General features: G+C 44.1%; 1 protein-coding gene across 1 annotated transcript in view; it reads right to left on the reverse strand.

The window, feature by feature from the left end:
• The window catches only part of XYLT1 (xylosyltransferase 1), a 97,053-nt gene that overhangs the window by 76,910 nt on the left and 4,651 nt on the right, over positions 1–15,492 (reverse strand). The window contains exon 2 of the mRNA XM_017734311.1: positions 8,954–9,479. Within this exon, the coding sequence (XP_017589800.1) occupies positions 8,954–9,479 (526 nt within the window). The remainder of the gene's footprint in view (positions 1–8,953; positions 9,480–15,492) is intronic.

Below are 15,492 nucleotides of genomic sequence, written 5' to 3' on the forward strand. Positions count from 1 at the left end.
GTGAGAAAACTAGAGAGGAAAAATGATGAACTTTTGCCATGGGCCTTTCAGTAGGGCCAGGACTTTAAACCAATATCTTATTTTAGAGTAAAACTGTAAAATGCTTCAGACTTTACTGCGCATTCAGCAGAGCCTGTTGGTGACAGCAGCAGGGACTGGGAGGTGGGAGCTCTGTTCCTCCTTACAAAGGTGCCAATCAGGAATAACTTATTTGACACAACTAAATGATACATCAGTGAGGTACCGTGGATATTAAAATAGTGTGAGCAGCAAATCAGGGCTATTCACTTCTAACACACTCTCAAACTATCAAAGACAAGCATTTACTTGGAACACTAAATATACAATGAGCCATTTCAAAATCTTTTTCAAGGTTGCTCAGCTACAGATTCTTGTCATTCAGTTTTTCTATAGAAGTCATGATTACCCACAGAGAAAAAAGACGGATGTTTTAAAACTACCTTCTGCATAAGAAATATTTGCAACAGAAACAAGTAAATTATGGTATGGAATCTTAAAATGGCAATAATGTCCTGTAAGATTGGATTCATGCCTAGATTGCTGGCATTTTAATTCAGAGTTAGATCTCTTAAACAACTCTTCCTCATTTCCAGGGGAAGACATTACAAACCAGTGGTCTCATAAAGCTCAGTGACTCCCAAAATACATCAAAGAAATGTACCCTTTCAAAAACCTTCCTGAAACAGGGTGCATTCCCTTTAATTATATTTTTAATACCGTAACAAACTCTGTATATATTTAAGGTATTGTTTCTAGAAGCCACAAAAGAGGAAAATTCTTTGCCTTGGCTCAGGAGGAAGAAACTGAATGTCAGTACTTTCCCCCCACAATTATTTTAAAGTAATACAGTCAGTGCCACTGGCTTCAAACTAAACCATGGCAGCCTCAAGCTGCAGCTAGCATGGCATTTCTGGAACATGGCACTTCCCCATTCTCAAAATAACAGCTCATCAGCTGCAGATTCCTGTGAAAACTGAGAATTTGCTACATAATGGTATTTGGAGAAGTGCAATGGTTAGAAAGACAAAGCTGAATCTGTGCTCCTTTGTCCTTGATGGCATTTTAGGCTTAAAACAAACAGCAAATCTAAAAGCTGCCTGCTTACAGTTAGTCCGTTACACTGACATCCCAACACAGTTTTGTTATGGCTGCAATATCAAATTAGGAAAGAATAACATTAAAGGTGTTGTGCAGCCAGCTCAAGCTCCGTCCAGCACTAATGTACACAGCTGCTTGCTTAACATTGAATAAAATTAAGATAATTAGATGCCATGTTTCCTGTCCAGGGTCTGTCTACCAAAATCATCATAATGAGTCCACTCCAGAGGTCCAACAACCATTTAATATGAAAAACATTAAGTATGAAAAGGAGTAGGGCTCAAGTTTTCCCTGTACAGGGGGAGGTTGGCTTCGGTGTTTCTGTTCTGGGTTGGGTTTCTTGGCCCTCCTGATTCTTCTCCCCACTGCCCCCAGCTCACAGCTTCGTACCAACAATTTTCTTTAGCCATAGTTGTATTTGACTTTCCCCACCAATGCTCTGTCCACACATTTCAGGATCACTGGGAAACATTAACGAGTACTTAAGTACTTTTCTTCCATCTCTCTACATACACAGTAATCTTTATCAAAATATTCACTCAGCTTCTGCTACGCTCACGCTCTCTTCCCAGGAGGTTTGCAGCAAGTACATACTCAGCCATTATCCTCTCCCACGCTTGCCCACGCTCCCCCTTTAATGCTCCATAAAACGATAACATTTTCCAAAACAGAGGCTTGGTGAGAACTAGGACTGCTGACCATAAATTTTCCATCCCTTCTGCCCCCCACTCCTTGTGTCATGAACTGCACCCAGCATTTCCTTGAGATGCCATGTGCCAGATGATTTCTGCAAGTCTGATCTCAGGGACCAAGTCTGCAGCCTCCAGACCCACAGGTGATCAGACAGGCCCAACGTGGAGAAACATGACCAGACAGTAGCATCAGGAGAAAAAAACAAGAGGAACATCAGGCTGATTTCATTCTCCCACTTCTAAACTTGCAGATGATCTAGACAGGAGCTATCTGTATTTAAATGAAAGGATTAATTGGCACAGACACCCAACAGCTTTCCCCTCACTGAATTTCTTCTAAAACCAAAGCTGTCTATGCAAGACAGCACTGACAGAGCCAGCCTGTGCTCATCACAGCTTTATTTTTGGAGGAAGAAGCCCTCAGCTCTGCAATGCCACAATCTCACACATCCCTGAGAAACACCAGTCCCCTGTTTTCTACAGTGCAGCTGTCCCCAGAGATGCAGGGAGGTGGCAAAACAGTGTCACCCTACTTTGGGATGCCACAAGGACATTTCTAGCAATTCCAGTTCCCTTACAAGATGTACACACATCTTCCTTTGGTAAAGAAACTCGTCCAGTTTCTGACCCACTGACCAGATCCAGTTTCTAAGGACAATTCATCCATTTGGCCCTCTGCCCAGGGAACAGATCAGCTGTGAGCAGGGGTGAGTGTTTTGTCAGCTCTTACACCAGGGTTGCCTCATCAGTCCCCAAATGCCCAGAGTGACCCAACAGCAAGCCAGGGGCTGCCTGCACATCCAGACTGCTGACAGGGGCTTGTGTGCCCTTTGGGCACTGACACACACTGCCATCACTTAAATGGGAGAGAGACTGCATTCCCCATCCATGCCACGAAGAAGGGCCCATCTTCAGCCAGAACAACAGAGTATCTTTTCATTCCTTACACCCCACTTTTAACTATCCAAACTTGCACATGAGGCCATAATAAAAGTTAATCTGAGAATCACTGGCAACACACACTCTTCCTGAGATCTCATTTTTCTCCTGACAGTGCCACAGCTTCACTGATTTTATTAGAGTTGGTTCTGCTTCACACACGTAAGGGGAGAGACACATCACTTATTTCATAAATTCATTTTGCCTAAAATGCAAGTACTGAATCTTGAAATGGCCCTTTATAATGAAAGCAGTGCTGGAAACACGGTTTCCAGAACACAACACAATCTCTGTACATGGTGTAATTACATCCTAGCGTTCTGCAGAATACCAAGGCATGGCTTAAATGCTATTAATTGTAAGCAGTTTTGTTCCACAGGATGTTGTTTGCTGATAACTACTCAATTAGGGTTATTTTGCAATTAGTCTACTCACAGTAAATTTACTGCAACCAGAGTCATCTGTGGTGCAGCAAATTAAAATGCTGTCTGGGCTGCATGTGCAGTGGCTCTTACATGCTCCTTAAACCGTGTATAGCTCACCACAGTGATTCTGTCACACTAACAGATTAAACACACAGGAAAGCAGCAGCAGCCAATGCCATTTGGAATCCTGAAACCAGCAGAAAAAGATAAATCTGGGGTTCAATGATCTGTAGATCAAACCCAGTGAGTCCAAAAATGCACTGCCAAAACCTTAAAAGCTAAACAAACCACGCATTTATATGTCACTGTGTGCACACACATGCATATTGAGCAGATGAAATCCTCTATTTGCTTCGTTACAGCTCCCATGCTTTTAAAATTCTGTAGAGGATGCTTTCATTTCCGTGCCTTGAAGAACAGCTCTGCTCCACCCCACAAGTATTTGGCATCTTAGTGGCTTATCCTCTCCCTTCCTGCAAATCACACCTCTTTCTGCTGAGTGCTTTGAAGCTGTCAGATAAAAACATTGTAGACATTCAGATTGCTATTACCTGTGTGTTATTCGGTAAGCAGAGCTCCAGAGCACTTTTCTCTCAGTTTGAAAACCAACAGGTTGTGTTTTCTAAAATAAAATGGGAAATTTTCTTCCCAGCAGCCTCTAAGAAGCTGAAAGCACTTGCTTCAGTGTGCCAGAGCAGCATTATCAATAAGCAACCAGGGAGAAGGCAGTCTGATCTGGAAAAAGCTCTTTCAGTGCTGATAAATGATTTTGAATGAGGGAAGCTTGATTATTTTCCTACTTTATTATAAGTTGGGTTTACCCCACAGGGATGAAGGTAGCGGAAAACTACTAACTTTGATTGAAAAACTAAGAAAAGACAACAGAAAAGCCCAGGGGAAATAAATCAGGATCACTTGAGGCTCTTTGCTTTCCAATGGACTTTTCATTTGTTAGAACTACATCTTAGAAGACACTTCTCAAAAAACCCTGCTATGTACCTTTGGTCTATCTATAGCCACAGGTCTGGGTCAAGAATAAACCCAGTTGGGTAATTAATGGTAAGGATTAGGCCAGAGTCTGCCCTGGGAATATGGCAGGTGAGAGAGGCTGGCCCAGAGGAGGCCTGGTGCAGATACCACCGGGGACGTTGCCTGCAATGACTCCTGGACCTGGTGGCAATGACCAAGCAGGAATTGTGCTCTGTGTCCATCCAGCAACCCTCCAAGGCAAGGGGTGCAGAGCTGCAAACTGCCATGGTCCACATGGAAGGGAGAACCAGAGAACTCAGGGATGGAACCCAGCCACTGGGCCAGCAGCTGGGCTTTTTCCATCTCAGGAGGAGGACAGTAAGCAGAAATCACAACTTCAGTATCATGTTGAAATGTGGAGTGGTGTAATTGCAATTGCACTGCTGCCCATTGCTGTTGGGCAGGGTCACAGTGGCCGTTCTGGGACTGTGCTCCTGCCCACAGTGGATTCTGCAGGGGTAACGTGGCACAGGTCAGGTCACTCGGGATCAGTCCAAGGGGATTTTGTCTAGGTACAGAGTGATGGGTATTTTAGAGCCAAGAATTCTCTTTTAAACTTCTGCTTCTTCCCAGTACCTCTGCACCAGAGGAGGACCATGCATGATGATGGACAAAGAAGAGAGGCAGCTGTTCCACATCCACTGACAGCTTTGGTGAGCAGAAGACAGTCTGGCACACCAGGAGAATCGGTGTCTGTAGTCTGGCCTGTACAGGACTAGGCCAGACATGGCCCCAGCAAGGAAACATCTGCCACATTGTCCACAGGTTGCTGATCTCCTGAGAAGAAAGGAACTCCCCAAAGGACGTCTCCCTGTATCTTCTCCTCCACCTGCACAGGACTGGATTTGCTATTTCCTCATCCAACCTTGTGCTGAACCTACACTTCCCCTCTTACATTTGCTGAATGCATTTTCCCCAGAACGCACTTCTATGAAGGCCAACATTCCCTTGTGAGTGAAGGATTTGCAAGCTGCCCGTTGCCCTGATCTCAGCCATGACTGGGTAAGGCTGCACCTAAAGCCTTTGACAGCCATCTCCTGTGCCATAGCATTTGTGCCATGTTTTTAGGAGCAGCTTGCAGTGCCATGTCCTGTTCCACTGCTTCAGCAGCAATGCCCTTAGAGGGACTGCAGCCCTCATGGAAACAACACCTGCACATCAGATTGGGAACACCACGCTCTTGGTTCTAACAATCCTTTCTGTTATCACTGAAGATCCTTATAATCAACTTCCTTTGCCTGCTGCTTCTGGAAACAATAAAATACCTAAAAAAGAAACAGCTTGTATGATCCTGTTCTCATTGATAACCACTGAAGTGAATGTATCACTTAACATTTATGACAATCCAGCTGGATGGAGTCCTGTCCATGATTGATAGCTACACTTAGCAACATCATGGTTTTGATCAGCTAAGACAAGATCCAAGGGGATTAAACGCTGGATGACATCTCAATGGAAACCACAGCACTGGGAACACGTTTATATGCTGGGATAATGGATGAATGTGCTGCTCCAATACATAAATATTTATACTTCACAATTTTGCTGGAAACAGACAGGAAACCTTTGTTCAAAGCAAATGGAAGGGAACAACACTCACATGCTGAATACACAGACTCAGACCCCAGATGTCTGACTGCTGCTAAAAAACACCAGATCACTTTTTTCATACATAAAGTGCCAAGGCCTCTACCCACATCTCCCCCTACCAGCAATCCTAACAATGGGGTGTCTTACATCCTCAAAAGCTGATGTCCAGTACTTCACAAACATCTAACCAAGCTCAACTCCTCCCAAGGACCTCCAGAGTTAATGAAGTCACCTTTCATGAGGGATGGAGTCACTCTGGGAGTGAAGAACAGCAGTGTTTATGTTCTACAGCAGGAGGAGAGATCTGGGACCACAACACACTGAAACTCAGACCATGTATCTTTATCAAGGGCTATAAAATTCCAGGGACCTACCAAGTTATACACATATAAGGCTTCCCAGTAGGCACTGGGTGCTTTCAGTTTTGGGGTTCCCCCTTGTCTGTCTTGACAGCTCTGTATTCAAACATTTGGGAAATGACTTCAGGGTCTGGATCTCCTCCGTAGGTTTGGTGACCCAGTCTCCTTGTGCATCGGTGCTTCCTGCATGAGCGGCTCGTGTCCCATGCCAAACGCTGCTGCACTGCCACTTCCCCACAGCAAAGCTCCCAAATCTGCCCCAGAGCAACCTCGTATGGAACACAGGATGTCCAGAGCTGCTGCCAAGGAAATCTGGCAGTTGAAGTGGTTAACTTCAGCTGTCAGCATGGGCAGGAGGAAATAACCTTGAGGCAAAGAAAAGTCAACATTTTCCAGGTGTATCCATCTGGCTAGGTTAACATGTCTCTCAATTATTCTTTTTAAACAAGTGTCACCACTCAAAGAACTAAATTAAACTCTGTCTAAAATTTTTAGGTTTTCTAAAGCTACAGTCCTTTTACACCTAATTTTTAAAATGTGGTATATATCCATACCACGTGAGTTTTTTTATAAATATATCACATTTAGACAATTTCTTCATTTTTCTAGTCATATTTGTAGCTCCCAGTTTTCCTGAGAATTTTGCTATGACATTACGATGGAAGCATTTATACCAATGTGCAAGGTACATACATGCTGAAAGGCTTCAAGTGTAAAATGTTCTAAGACCACACTGTTATCCTGACTGCAGGGCATAAGAGAAATCCTGTATTTAAAAAAGAAGCAATAAATATTTCTTGAGAAACCTGTTTTTAAGGACGGCAGTTGTTTAAAACTTCTGGAAACTCACCCTGCATCCCTGGGAGACAGATTACCAAGCAGGGCATGGAATCAGAGGTGTGTACAAAATGGCACAGCTGCAGTGTCTGCCCACACTAATGGCACTACACCTTCCAGCTCGGGCCAGGATACCCCTTGCATATTTGTGTATGGAATCCACTTACCTACGCAAGATTTGCAGCACTGATCCCATTACTAAGACACGGCCCTGATCCCAAAAGTGCAGGACAGTGTCTGCAAGGTGCTGACCTCCCTCAGCTTTCTCACAGAGCGGAGCTGACTGCCCTGCCCTGAGGGAAGAAGGGGGAAGGAGAGGGAGGGAATAGCAAGGACATGCTTATCACAGTGGATTCCACCAGTGGCACCTCAGCAGTGCCCAGCAGTACTCGCTGATGCTCATCCTGTCACTGATGTTTGCTTCTGCTCAGTTATTAACTCTCTACTGTTCTCTTATCTTCCCTCCAACTTGTGCTGCCTTTACTGTCCCTCTTCCCTTCTTCCCACTGAACACCACGTCTTCTGCCTGCTCCATTAATTCTCTGTCCACAGTGCCTGCCCACCCAGCTTAACAATTTGGAGTATTACCATGATAAGAAAGGGAGAAAAAACACCAAAAGAGACATGGCAAAAAACCAAAACAAAGCAGTCACAGATGCGCTGGGGTGGGGAATGGGGGTGCTCAGACTATTCATCCTGGCAAGATGCACCCTCTCTAAATTAAAAGCCTATGAATCCTGTTACAGGGAGATGTGCTTTTTTAGATACATTCTCTGGGGCAGCTCCTCTTTTTCACTGTCTGTACAGGGAATTTAACCTCCTAATCTCAGTAACAGCAACACTATCCTTCTCTCTACCACACTGAAATCACCCTAACCACTGCTTTGTGATGATGCAGCAAACAAGCCATCAGAGGATGTTCTCAATGAAAGGACCTAAACACCCCCTGGTTCCCATGGATCCCCATATTTATTCTACAGTCTCAAAGCAAGACCTATTCCCTAGTTTATAAACTCCCTCTGTACTTTCAGCTTGGACAAAGACATGGCATATCCTTCCGTGCAGGGGCTGGAAGTGCCAGTTACAGGGTGGGGACTCTGGGCTGTTGTATAAACAAATGCTGCTGTGGGTAACGCTGCTCCTTGATCGATACCCACTTTGATCAACTGATCAATGCTACTTTTTTTTAAAAGGCACTTTACAGAGAGCTTACAGCTGGATGAATGGTGCCACATGAAGCACTCTTTGAAAAGTAGAAAAAGGTCAGCTCGGACATGCAAGCTGACAGCAAGCTGAGAGGTAACTCGTGATCTGAGGACATGGAGACACCAAAACAACAAATCAAAGCTTGGCTTAGGCCAGCAGAGGTAACTGACTCTCCAGCAGTGATTTTAAAAATAGCTTTTGCTGATTCAAGAACATTAAAAATAGAAGTCAGCCACAAAATTGGATTTTCCCCGTGCTTTTGGAATTTTTTTTACTATACTTCTGATTATTACCTGGCTTATCAAAATGCTTAGGACTCCAACTGTGACAGGAAAGTAGCCATATGGCCATAACAGCAATGCCACTCATCTATTGGTTAGCATAAAGCTCCAAAATTCACAGTGGCTGTTCTCTGATTACCAAAAGCACACAACTCCTGCACAGCATAACAAGATTTTGACTACACTTCTCAGTGTCCATAGATTCAGAACTAAAAGAACAGGAGTAGCATCTGAATACCTAGATCCCATTGTGCAATAAAAATCTGGTGGAAGTGAATTCTACAGGAACCCACCAAGGATCTTGAGACATCCATATAATTCCCTGTTAAAAACACCCTCAAAGCCTCCCTTGTTTTCACAGACTGAGTCCATTACACATTCCTGCAGTAAAGCCGTTTTTGCCATCAGGAGGCCATTCCAACTGCACAGAATGCTTCCCCAACACAGCATTTCTCCTTCTCCATCTCCCAACTTACCCTCCAGGGCACAGAAACGCGTCACCTGCTCCGGCATCAGCTTCCCGAGCTTGTGCTGGCAGTAAACATCGGCGATCTCCTGGCGACACTGCTTGGACTTGGCCCGGGACATGGCTGACACTGCCTCCTTGCCCGTCACCTCACACCTGGCTGGCTGGTCGTACTTCAGCTCAGGGGAACTGTTCTCCACTTTTTTTAAAAGATGCTGTTTGGGAGACCTGTCAATGTCCTTCAGATTGCTGCTGACGCTGATGTTTTTCCCAGGGTGATCACTGACCTGCACCGCCTCATTGGAGTTCTTCCCCAGCAGCAAGTTCTCCTTCATCTTTTCCTCTTCCAGTTTCTTTCTCAAGTGCTCCTTTTGTTTGCTAAGGGGTTTTTTCACCAGCTCAGACTGGTGTTTTTGCCTCTGAGTCCTGGGAGCAAAGTTACTGTTATCAATAGTTTCAAAGTCCTTGGGGACCGAATTTTCATTATTGCTGTCTGTTCGCATTTTCTCTTTCGGTCGGTGGGAAAAATAGCCGTCCTACAAATGGGGAGAAAAATTACACTCATCTTACTGAAACAGCCACATCCCATGCATTACGAGCATTTCTTACACGAAAACATAGATCAATTACAATCCAACACACTGCAGAAAATCCCTGTGTTGGGGCTCACAGCAGACAGAAGCTGAGAGGCCTCTGGGGTCACCTGCACTGGCATCTCTTGCTCACTGGGCCACAGTCCAAGCCCTATCTCAGATGGAGCAGCGAGGTTTTACACAGGTTTGTGAGCAGTGATTAACCAGACACTTCACCCTGACACCATTAAATATCCACGAGAAAACAGACTCAGTTTTCAAGGGAGCAAAAGTAGGTCCTTCAATGCTTTCCTTCACTCCTTGTGATTAACAATCACAGTTTGGTATCCCAGAACTGCTTCGTTTCTCTGCAGAAAGCACCACTTGACTACAGCCTGAGCTTGTTTTTTGTTTTGTTTTGGTTTTGGTTCCACACATTTGAACCCTCCCTGGGAGGGTCAGAGCCAGGCTCTGGTGTCAGCTCTTACCCATCATGTTTCTCCTCTCGATGCTCTTAGACAAATACACAGCCCATAATGTTGCAACATTCAAAACCTATCATATAAAGGAAAAGGAATAGATCATGTAGAATATTTGTCTGCATCAGAGGTGGGTGAGGTTGAGCTGCCTTTGCTCCAACCGTGGAAACTTGTGGGGGACACAATTTTTAGACCCATGGACACAGAAATATCTGTTTGCAGAAGTGATCAGTAGCAGATAAAATCGATGATGAATTGTTATTAAAACGTCTGAAGACAGGAGTAAAAATACTGATAGACTTTTTGAGTCTGTCCCGTTTCCTTTCCCCTGGTGGAACACCTAACCAAAAATCAGAGGCTGGGAAATGACAGCATCACTAATAATGACTGATGGGAGCATCTTTTAGCACCTATCAACCACATTTTGTATTCAAAACTTTTTATCAGCATGAGCTAATTGTTTCTCACACCTCTTCTGGGAGGAAGTATTTAACAGTCAGGGTTTGTAGAGAAAGGAGAGGGAGATAATGACTTATCCCAGGCCATGGAGGGAGTCAGTATCAGTTTGACCTCTACAGCTCAGCAAGGAGAAATGTTTGAATAGTTTATTCATTAGAAGAGGTTGTTTAGCGAGTGAATAGAGTGATTCTCTCTCCATGAAAATGTCTAGTTTGCAACTAGCTCTAGCTGTCTGGCACAGAGGAATGCAAAGGAGTTTTAAAAAAAAACCAACACCAGACAACAACTCACAAACCAAAATCCAAACATTTTTCAAACAAACAAAATATTTCTAGTTTGGGAAGAAATATTTTTAAAAAAATAAAATTCTAAGATTTAAGGGCGAGCACGAAATCAGTTTCTTCTCTCAGTCTTACTTCTTTAGGGAAAAGAAAAGAATAGCATTTATGTAGAAAGACAGGGTCATTTAAGTAGAAAAACAATCAGAGCTCATCCAATCACTCCATGCCCTTGCAAAAAGTCCCTCTCCAGCTCTCCTGTAGCTGCTTCAGGAACTGGAAGATGCTATAAAGAAACCTCTGGAGACTTTATAGGACCATTTTTCCAAGACGAAGTGTGACACTGTGGATGGCACAGAGCACAGGCCTAAGAGAAGGATTTCCACAAGCAGAAATGTTCTGTCCTAACTTTATCTGGTTCTCAGAAGATACAAGGAGAGGTTAACTGCTGAGTGCTCAAAGGCAAGAGCCCTGGCAGGGGAATTTTAATGGCTGTGGGGCCTCTTCTGAGCGTGTGCACGCTGCAGTTCAGCAATAACAAGCAAATACTCCAAAACTGGGAAAGAACAGTCTGTACCCAGGAGTGTGCATGAGATCACTGCCAATTACATACTGATTGCCATTGATGCTAAAAATAATACTATAATATTAATGCAAAAAAACCATAAAATGGCTCTGAGCTTAAAATGTTATGAGAGAATTTGAGTTCAGCTCCAAATTCTGCTCCCTGATGAACACACAGATTTAAATTCTCCAAATTCTCCCTCTGGTGTGTTGTACTAAAGTTTGTCAGACACAATGGATGCTCTTTGGTGTATTAGCCACTGTATCTGCAGAGAGTCAGGGTCTGGGGCTCAGGTACTCTGAGCCTGATTGAATTCGAAGTCCCATCTATCTCAGGAGGGAAAGCCTGGGTTTCTGCAGAGACTTTGCAGTCTACTGAGGAAACCATGGAATAAATCGCTGCTGTCACCTACTACAGCCCCAACAACAGCTGCTGCTGCTCGCTGTACCTGGCACAAATACAGAGAATTTGGAAGAACTTCACAGCTGTCTGTAATGACAAATGGATTTTAATGACAGCCTGTTAACACTCTCAGAGGCTTTCGAAAGCACAACCCACAGCAGTTCAGCCAGACCCCAGTAGGTTCACACACCTGCAGACTGCCTCTCTTCACGTGTTTCACTTGCATCTGTCACCTCTGTTTGCATCCAAGCCAAGCATCTTCAAGCATAAACATGCATTTGGGGTTGCCCAGGTCACAACTCTCCTGTAATCTTTCAGGTACAGTTCTGTATCCTGCGTGCCAAAGGCAGGAGGTTAAAGACTATGGCTCCAAAATTCCGACAAGGCAGCCCTTTCTCAGCGGGGTGTCCCACTGCAGGATACACCACACAGCCATGAGGTACAACTCACAGAGTTTCCCACTGCCCCTGAAGGACCCCTCTGCCACCAGCCTGCACCAGGCAATGTGACTGGTAATTTTTGCAATACACAAAAAGCCAGCACTAAACCAATTTCAATTCTGCTTTCAGAGAGAGAACCTAATGCACATTTAAATCAGCAGAGACCCAAACATCAGCAGAGTGGGGTGCACCAGCTCTGCAGACAGCAAGGGCACGCAGGCTGTGGCTGAGGGATGCAGCTCGAGGCACCAAAGCCAAGGGAGAGCCCACACCATGCAGGCAGGGACTGCTCCAGCATCACCTGCCCCACACCTGCGGAGGCACAGGGCTGCTGAAGGCTCCTTTTGGAAAGGCTTTGTAGGGAACACTAAAGAAAACCCTCATCAGTTCTCAAAGACACACAATAGGAGCTTACATTTATCTGCCAGAGGCTCTCACTGCGTTGTGCAGAGCACTTCCTCCTGACCATAAGAAAATGCTCCCTTCTCAGGACAAGTTACTCATTGTATGATTTCTTTATCAACAAAGTCCTATAAATACTACACAGATGGATGGACCATGTGCCACCAAGCCCTGAATGGCAAATATTCACAGTTACAGTTTATCTGACAACTCATTTTCTCCCCAGCACGGAAGGATTTGCTGTCTTTTTGTACTGAGAACATTTTCTCATATTCTTCCTCTGGCAAAGCTTGGTACCTCAAAGACACAGCAAAACAAACCAGAAATATGCATATGCACACACAGAGCAACAACAAAACACACAGGTCTTCCTCTAAATACAAAGTACTGGACATGCTGGCCTTGAGGACCAGCTATAAATCAAACATCTGTACTATGAAAACTACATATTTTCCCTCCTTTCACATAGCAAAGCACACAATCATTGACCTCATGTGAAAATATGCAATGCCTGGGCAGTCATGCAGGATCACACACAGCTGAGGCCCCCAGAGCTGGGGCAGGCACTCGCTGGGTGAGCTGTTCAGGATCCAAACCAGCCCCCAGCTCCCAGAGGTGGGGAATAGCTGCAAAATCTGTATCACATGTCAAAGCCTCAGAGACCTGGTCAGCTTTCACAGGACCATCTATTTTACCTGTCCTGTGACCGAGAAGAATTTAAACAGAACTATGAAAAGATAATTAAAACAAGTTTCTGTTCAATATTAATCACAGCTGTGACATATTATTTTGTATTGCTTGTTAATTATTCCAATAATGACACCTTCTAATTGCCAGAGGGGTCAGAGGATGGCATCTCAACAATTAAATGGTTTTTTTCTGCTCTTATGTTTGTGCATTTGAGGGCTGTTTCTTAGCTGAAATCAAAACCTTTTGCCTCCAGAACTACAAACTTTATGCTGTGGTCACCCCATTGTCTCCTGTCCTACCACACTCACATCTTTCAAACTGTAAAACCACCACTGCTCTGCTTGAAGCCCTTGTGAAGCCACATGGATGCAGAGCAGACATCCCATTGTGCCACCAAAACAAAGAAGAAATTGGGAACTTTAATTGAAGATGTGGTTTATGTGCCATGAGACCCTTGGAAAATGAGTATGTTTGGCAGGTTTGAACAAAAATGTGGCCAAAGACAGCAGATGGAGGAAAGGCAGCAGATGTTAATGTAGTTATATATTTCCATATGTTTTTCTGTTTTGCTGTAATAAGTACATTGTACTTCTAATTGTCAGTGGCTGAAGACTTGGGAGAAACATTTTGTGAGAAATATATTACTTATGCCTCTCATTAGAGAGGGAGATGCAAAAGGTGAAAATAGGTTTATTGACTTGCAAAGTAGCAAAGATAAAAGATGTAATTGCTTCAAACACAGTGCTTTCTGTTATGTAAAAGGAAAATGAAACAAAGCAATCATTTGGGTTAAAAGGGGGGGATTCTGATGCTTGAAAAAGCATGAGTCCTTCAGGTTCAGCACTAACAGATACAGGCACAGCCAGCCCAAAACTATTGCAACACCTGGCATTTCAAAATGCAGAGTAACAGATGGACCACCACCAAGTGCACAGGGGACCCCTCAGTGGAACATCTGCATTGGGAAGTGATTGTCTGGAGGATTATTTTCCCCTTCCTTTCCAAAACTGTTACCATCCATTTTCAGTTTTCCTTAACATCAATTTCAGCAGTGTGATCCAAAACACCAGAAACAACATCATGAAAACATCATTAATAGAAGTTGCTTTTATCCCTTTTGACATATATACATTAAGGGAAGATGTTCTGGTTTGAAATAGAATTAAAACAGCTTCAAAACTTTGGCTGCTTTCCTCAAAAGAGTTTTTCTGGTTTTTACTAACATATGACTTACTTTGAGAGTGATTTAGATTAGGGAGTAAAATAATATTGCATGCCTCAAGAGACCAAACAGCTTTTCACATTTGTTCCAGCTTAGCACAGTAACTGTACAAAAAGCCATATTGTACCAACAGTAATTTCAGATGTTCATCCAGTTATTAAAAAGTTTGGAATACTGGTAGAGGGAGCTGTGAAAGCACATATCCATAGTGCTTCCAAAACTGACCTCTTTGTTTTCTGCTAGTTTAAACTTCTCGGGAAAGTTTGGACTTTGACAGCACAGACCAGTCGAATTCATTCAATCCGTAACAGAACTTGATTTATAACCAGGAACTGCCCCCACTTTACACATTTTGTTCCCTTCAAAGGACGCTGGATCTCATTAAGGCTCCAGACCAGGCACAAGCCCTTCTTTTGGCAAAGGTCCCTCCCGGTGCCACTGACCAACAGGAACAGCAGCACTCCCTGAGCTGGGGGAAGTTCTTTTGTCTGCACACACATTTTAACAGTTCCCACCTCTGCTTTGCAGCAGCTTCAGCTCTGCCTGCGTGTGTGGACCATGGAACCCATGGTGATACAACACATTGCTCAGCTCCCAGGCAAACAAGCCCTCAAAAGACTGCTCACTTGAGCATCTGTCCTGGAACAATAACCAGTGTTATTAAGCCTCCTGGATCCACATCAGCATAACCACATCTTCAAACAGAATTCACCGCAAAGCTAGGAAAGAGATGGAGGAGGACTGGCCTGACAGTGCAACATGCAGCTTCTGAGGAAGCTCAGGAAAACCCTGGAGGTTTATTTTCCTACAGCTTCTCTCCAAGAGAAGGTGGATCTTACAGTCCTTCCAACACAGAGCTCAGACATGAAGGAGCTTACGAGGAAGTCAGCCTTCTCTCAAGGGAAAGGTATTTAAGTGACTTTTTATAATAATGTCTATACTTTGTGATCCTTGAACAGGACCCTCAGTGAGGCAAAGACGTGGTAGAGCAGCAGCAGACACTAATTAATGCCCCACAACTTCTCAACAGGAGTTCAGCA

This window comes from Corvus brachyrhynchos, unplaced genomic scaffold (assembly GCF_000691975.1).
Source record: "Corvus brachyrhynchos isolate BGI_N302 unplaced genomic scaffold, ASM69197v1 scaffold5, whole genome shotgun sequence".
NCBI classification, from domain to species: Eukaryota; Metazoa; Chordata; class Aves; order Passeriformes; family Corvidae; genus Corvus; species Corvus brachyrhynchos.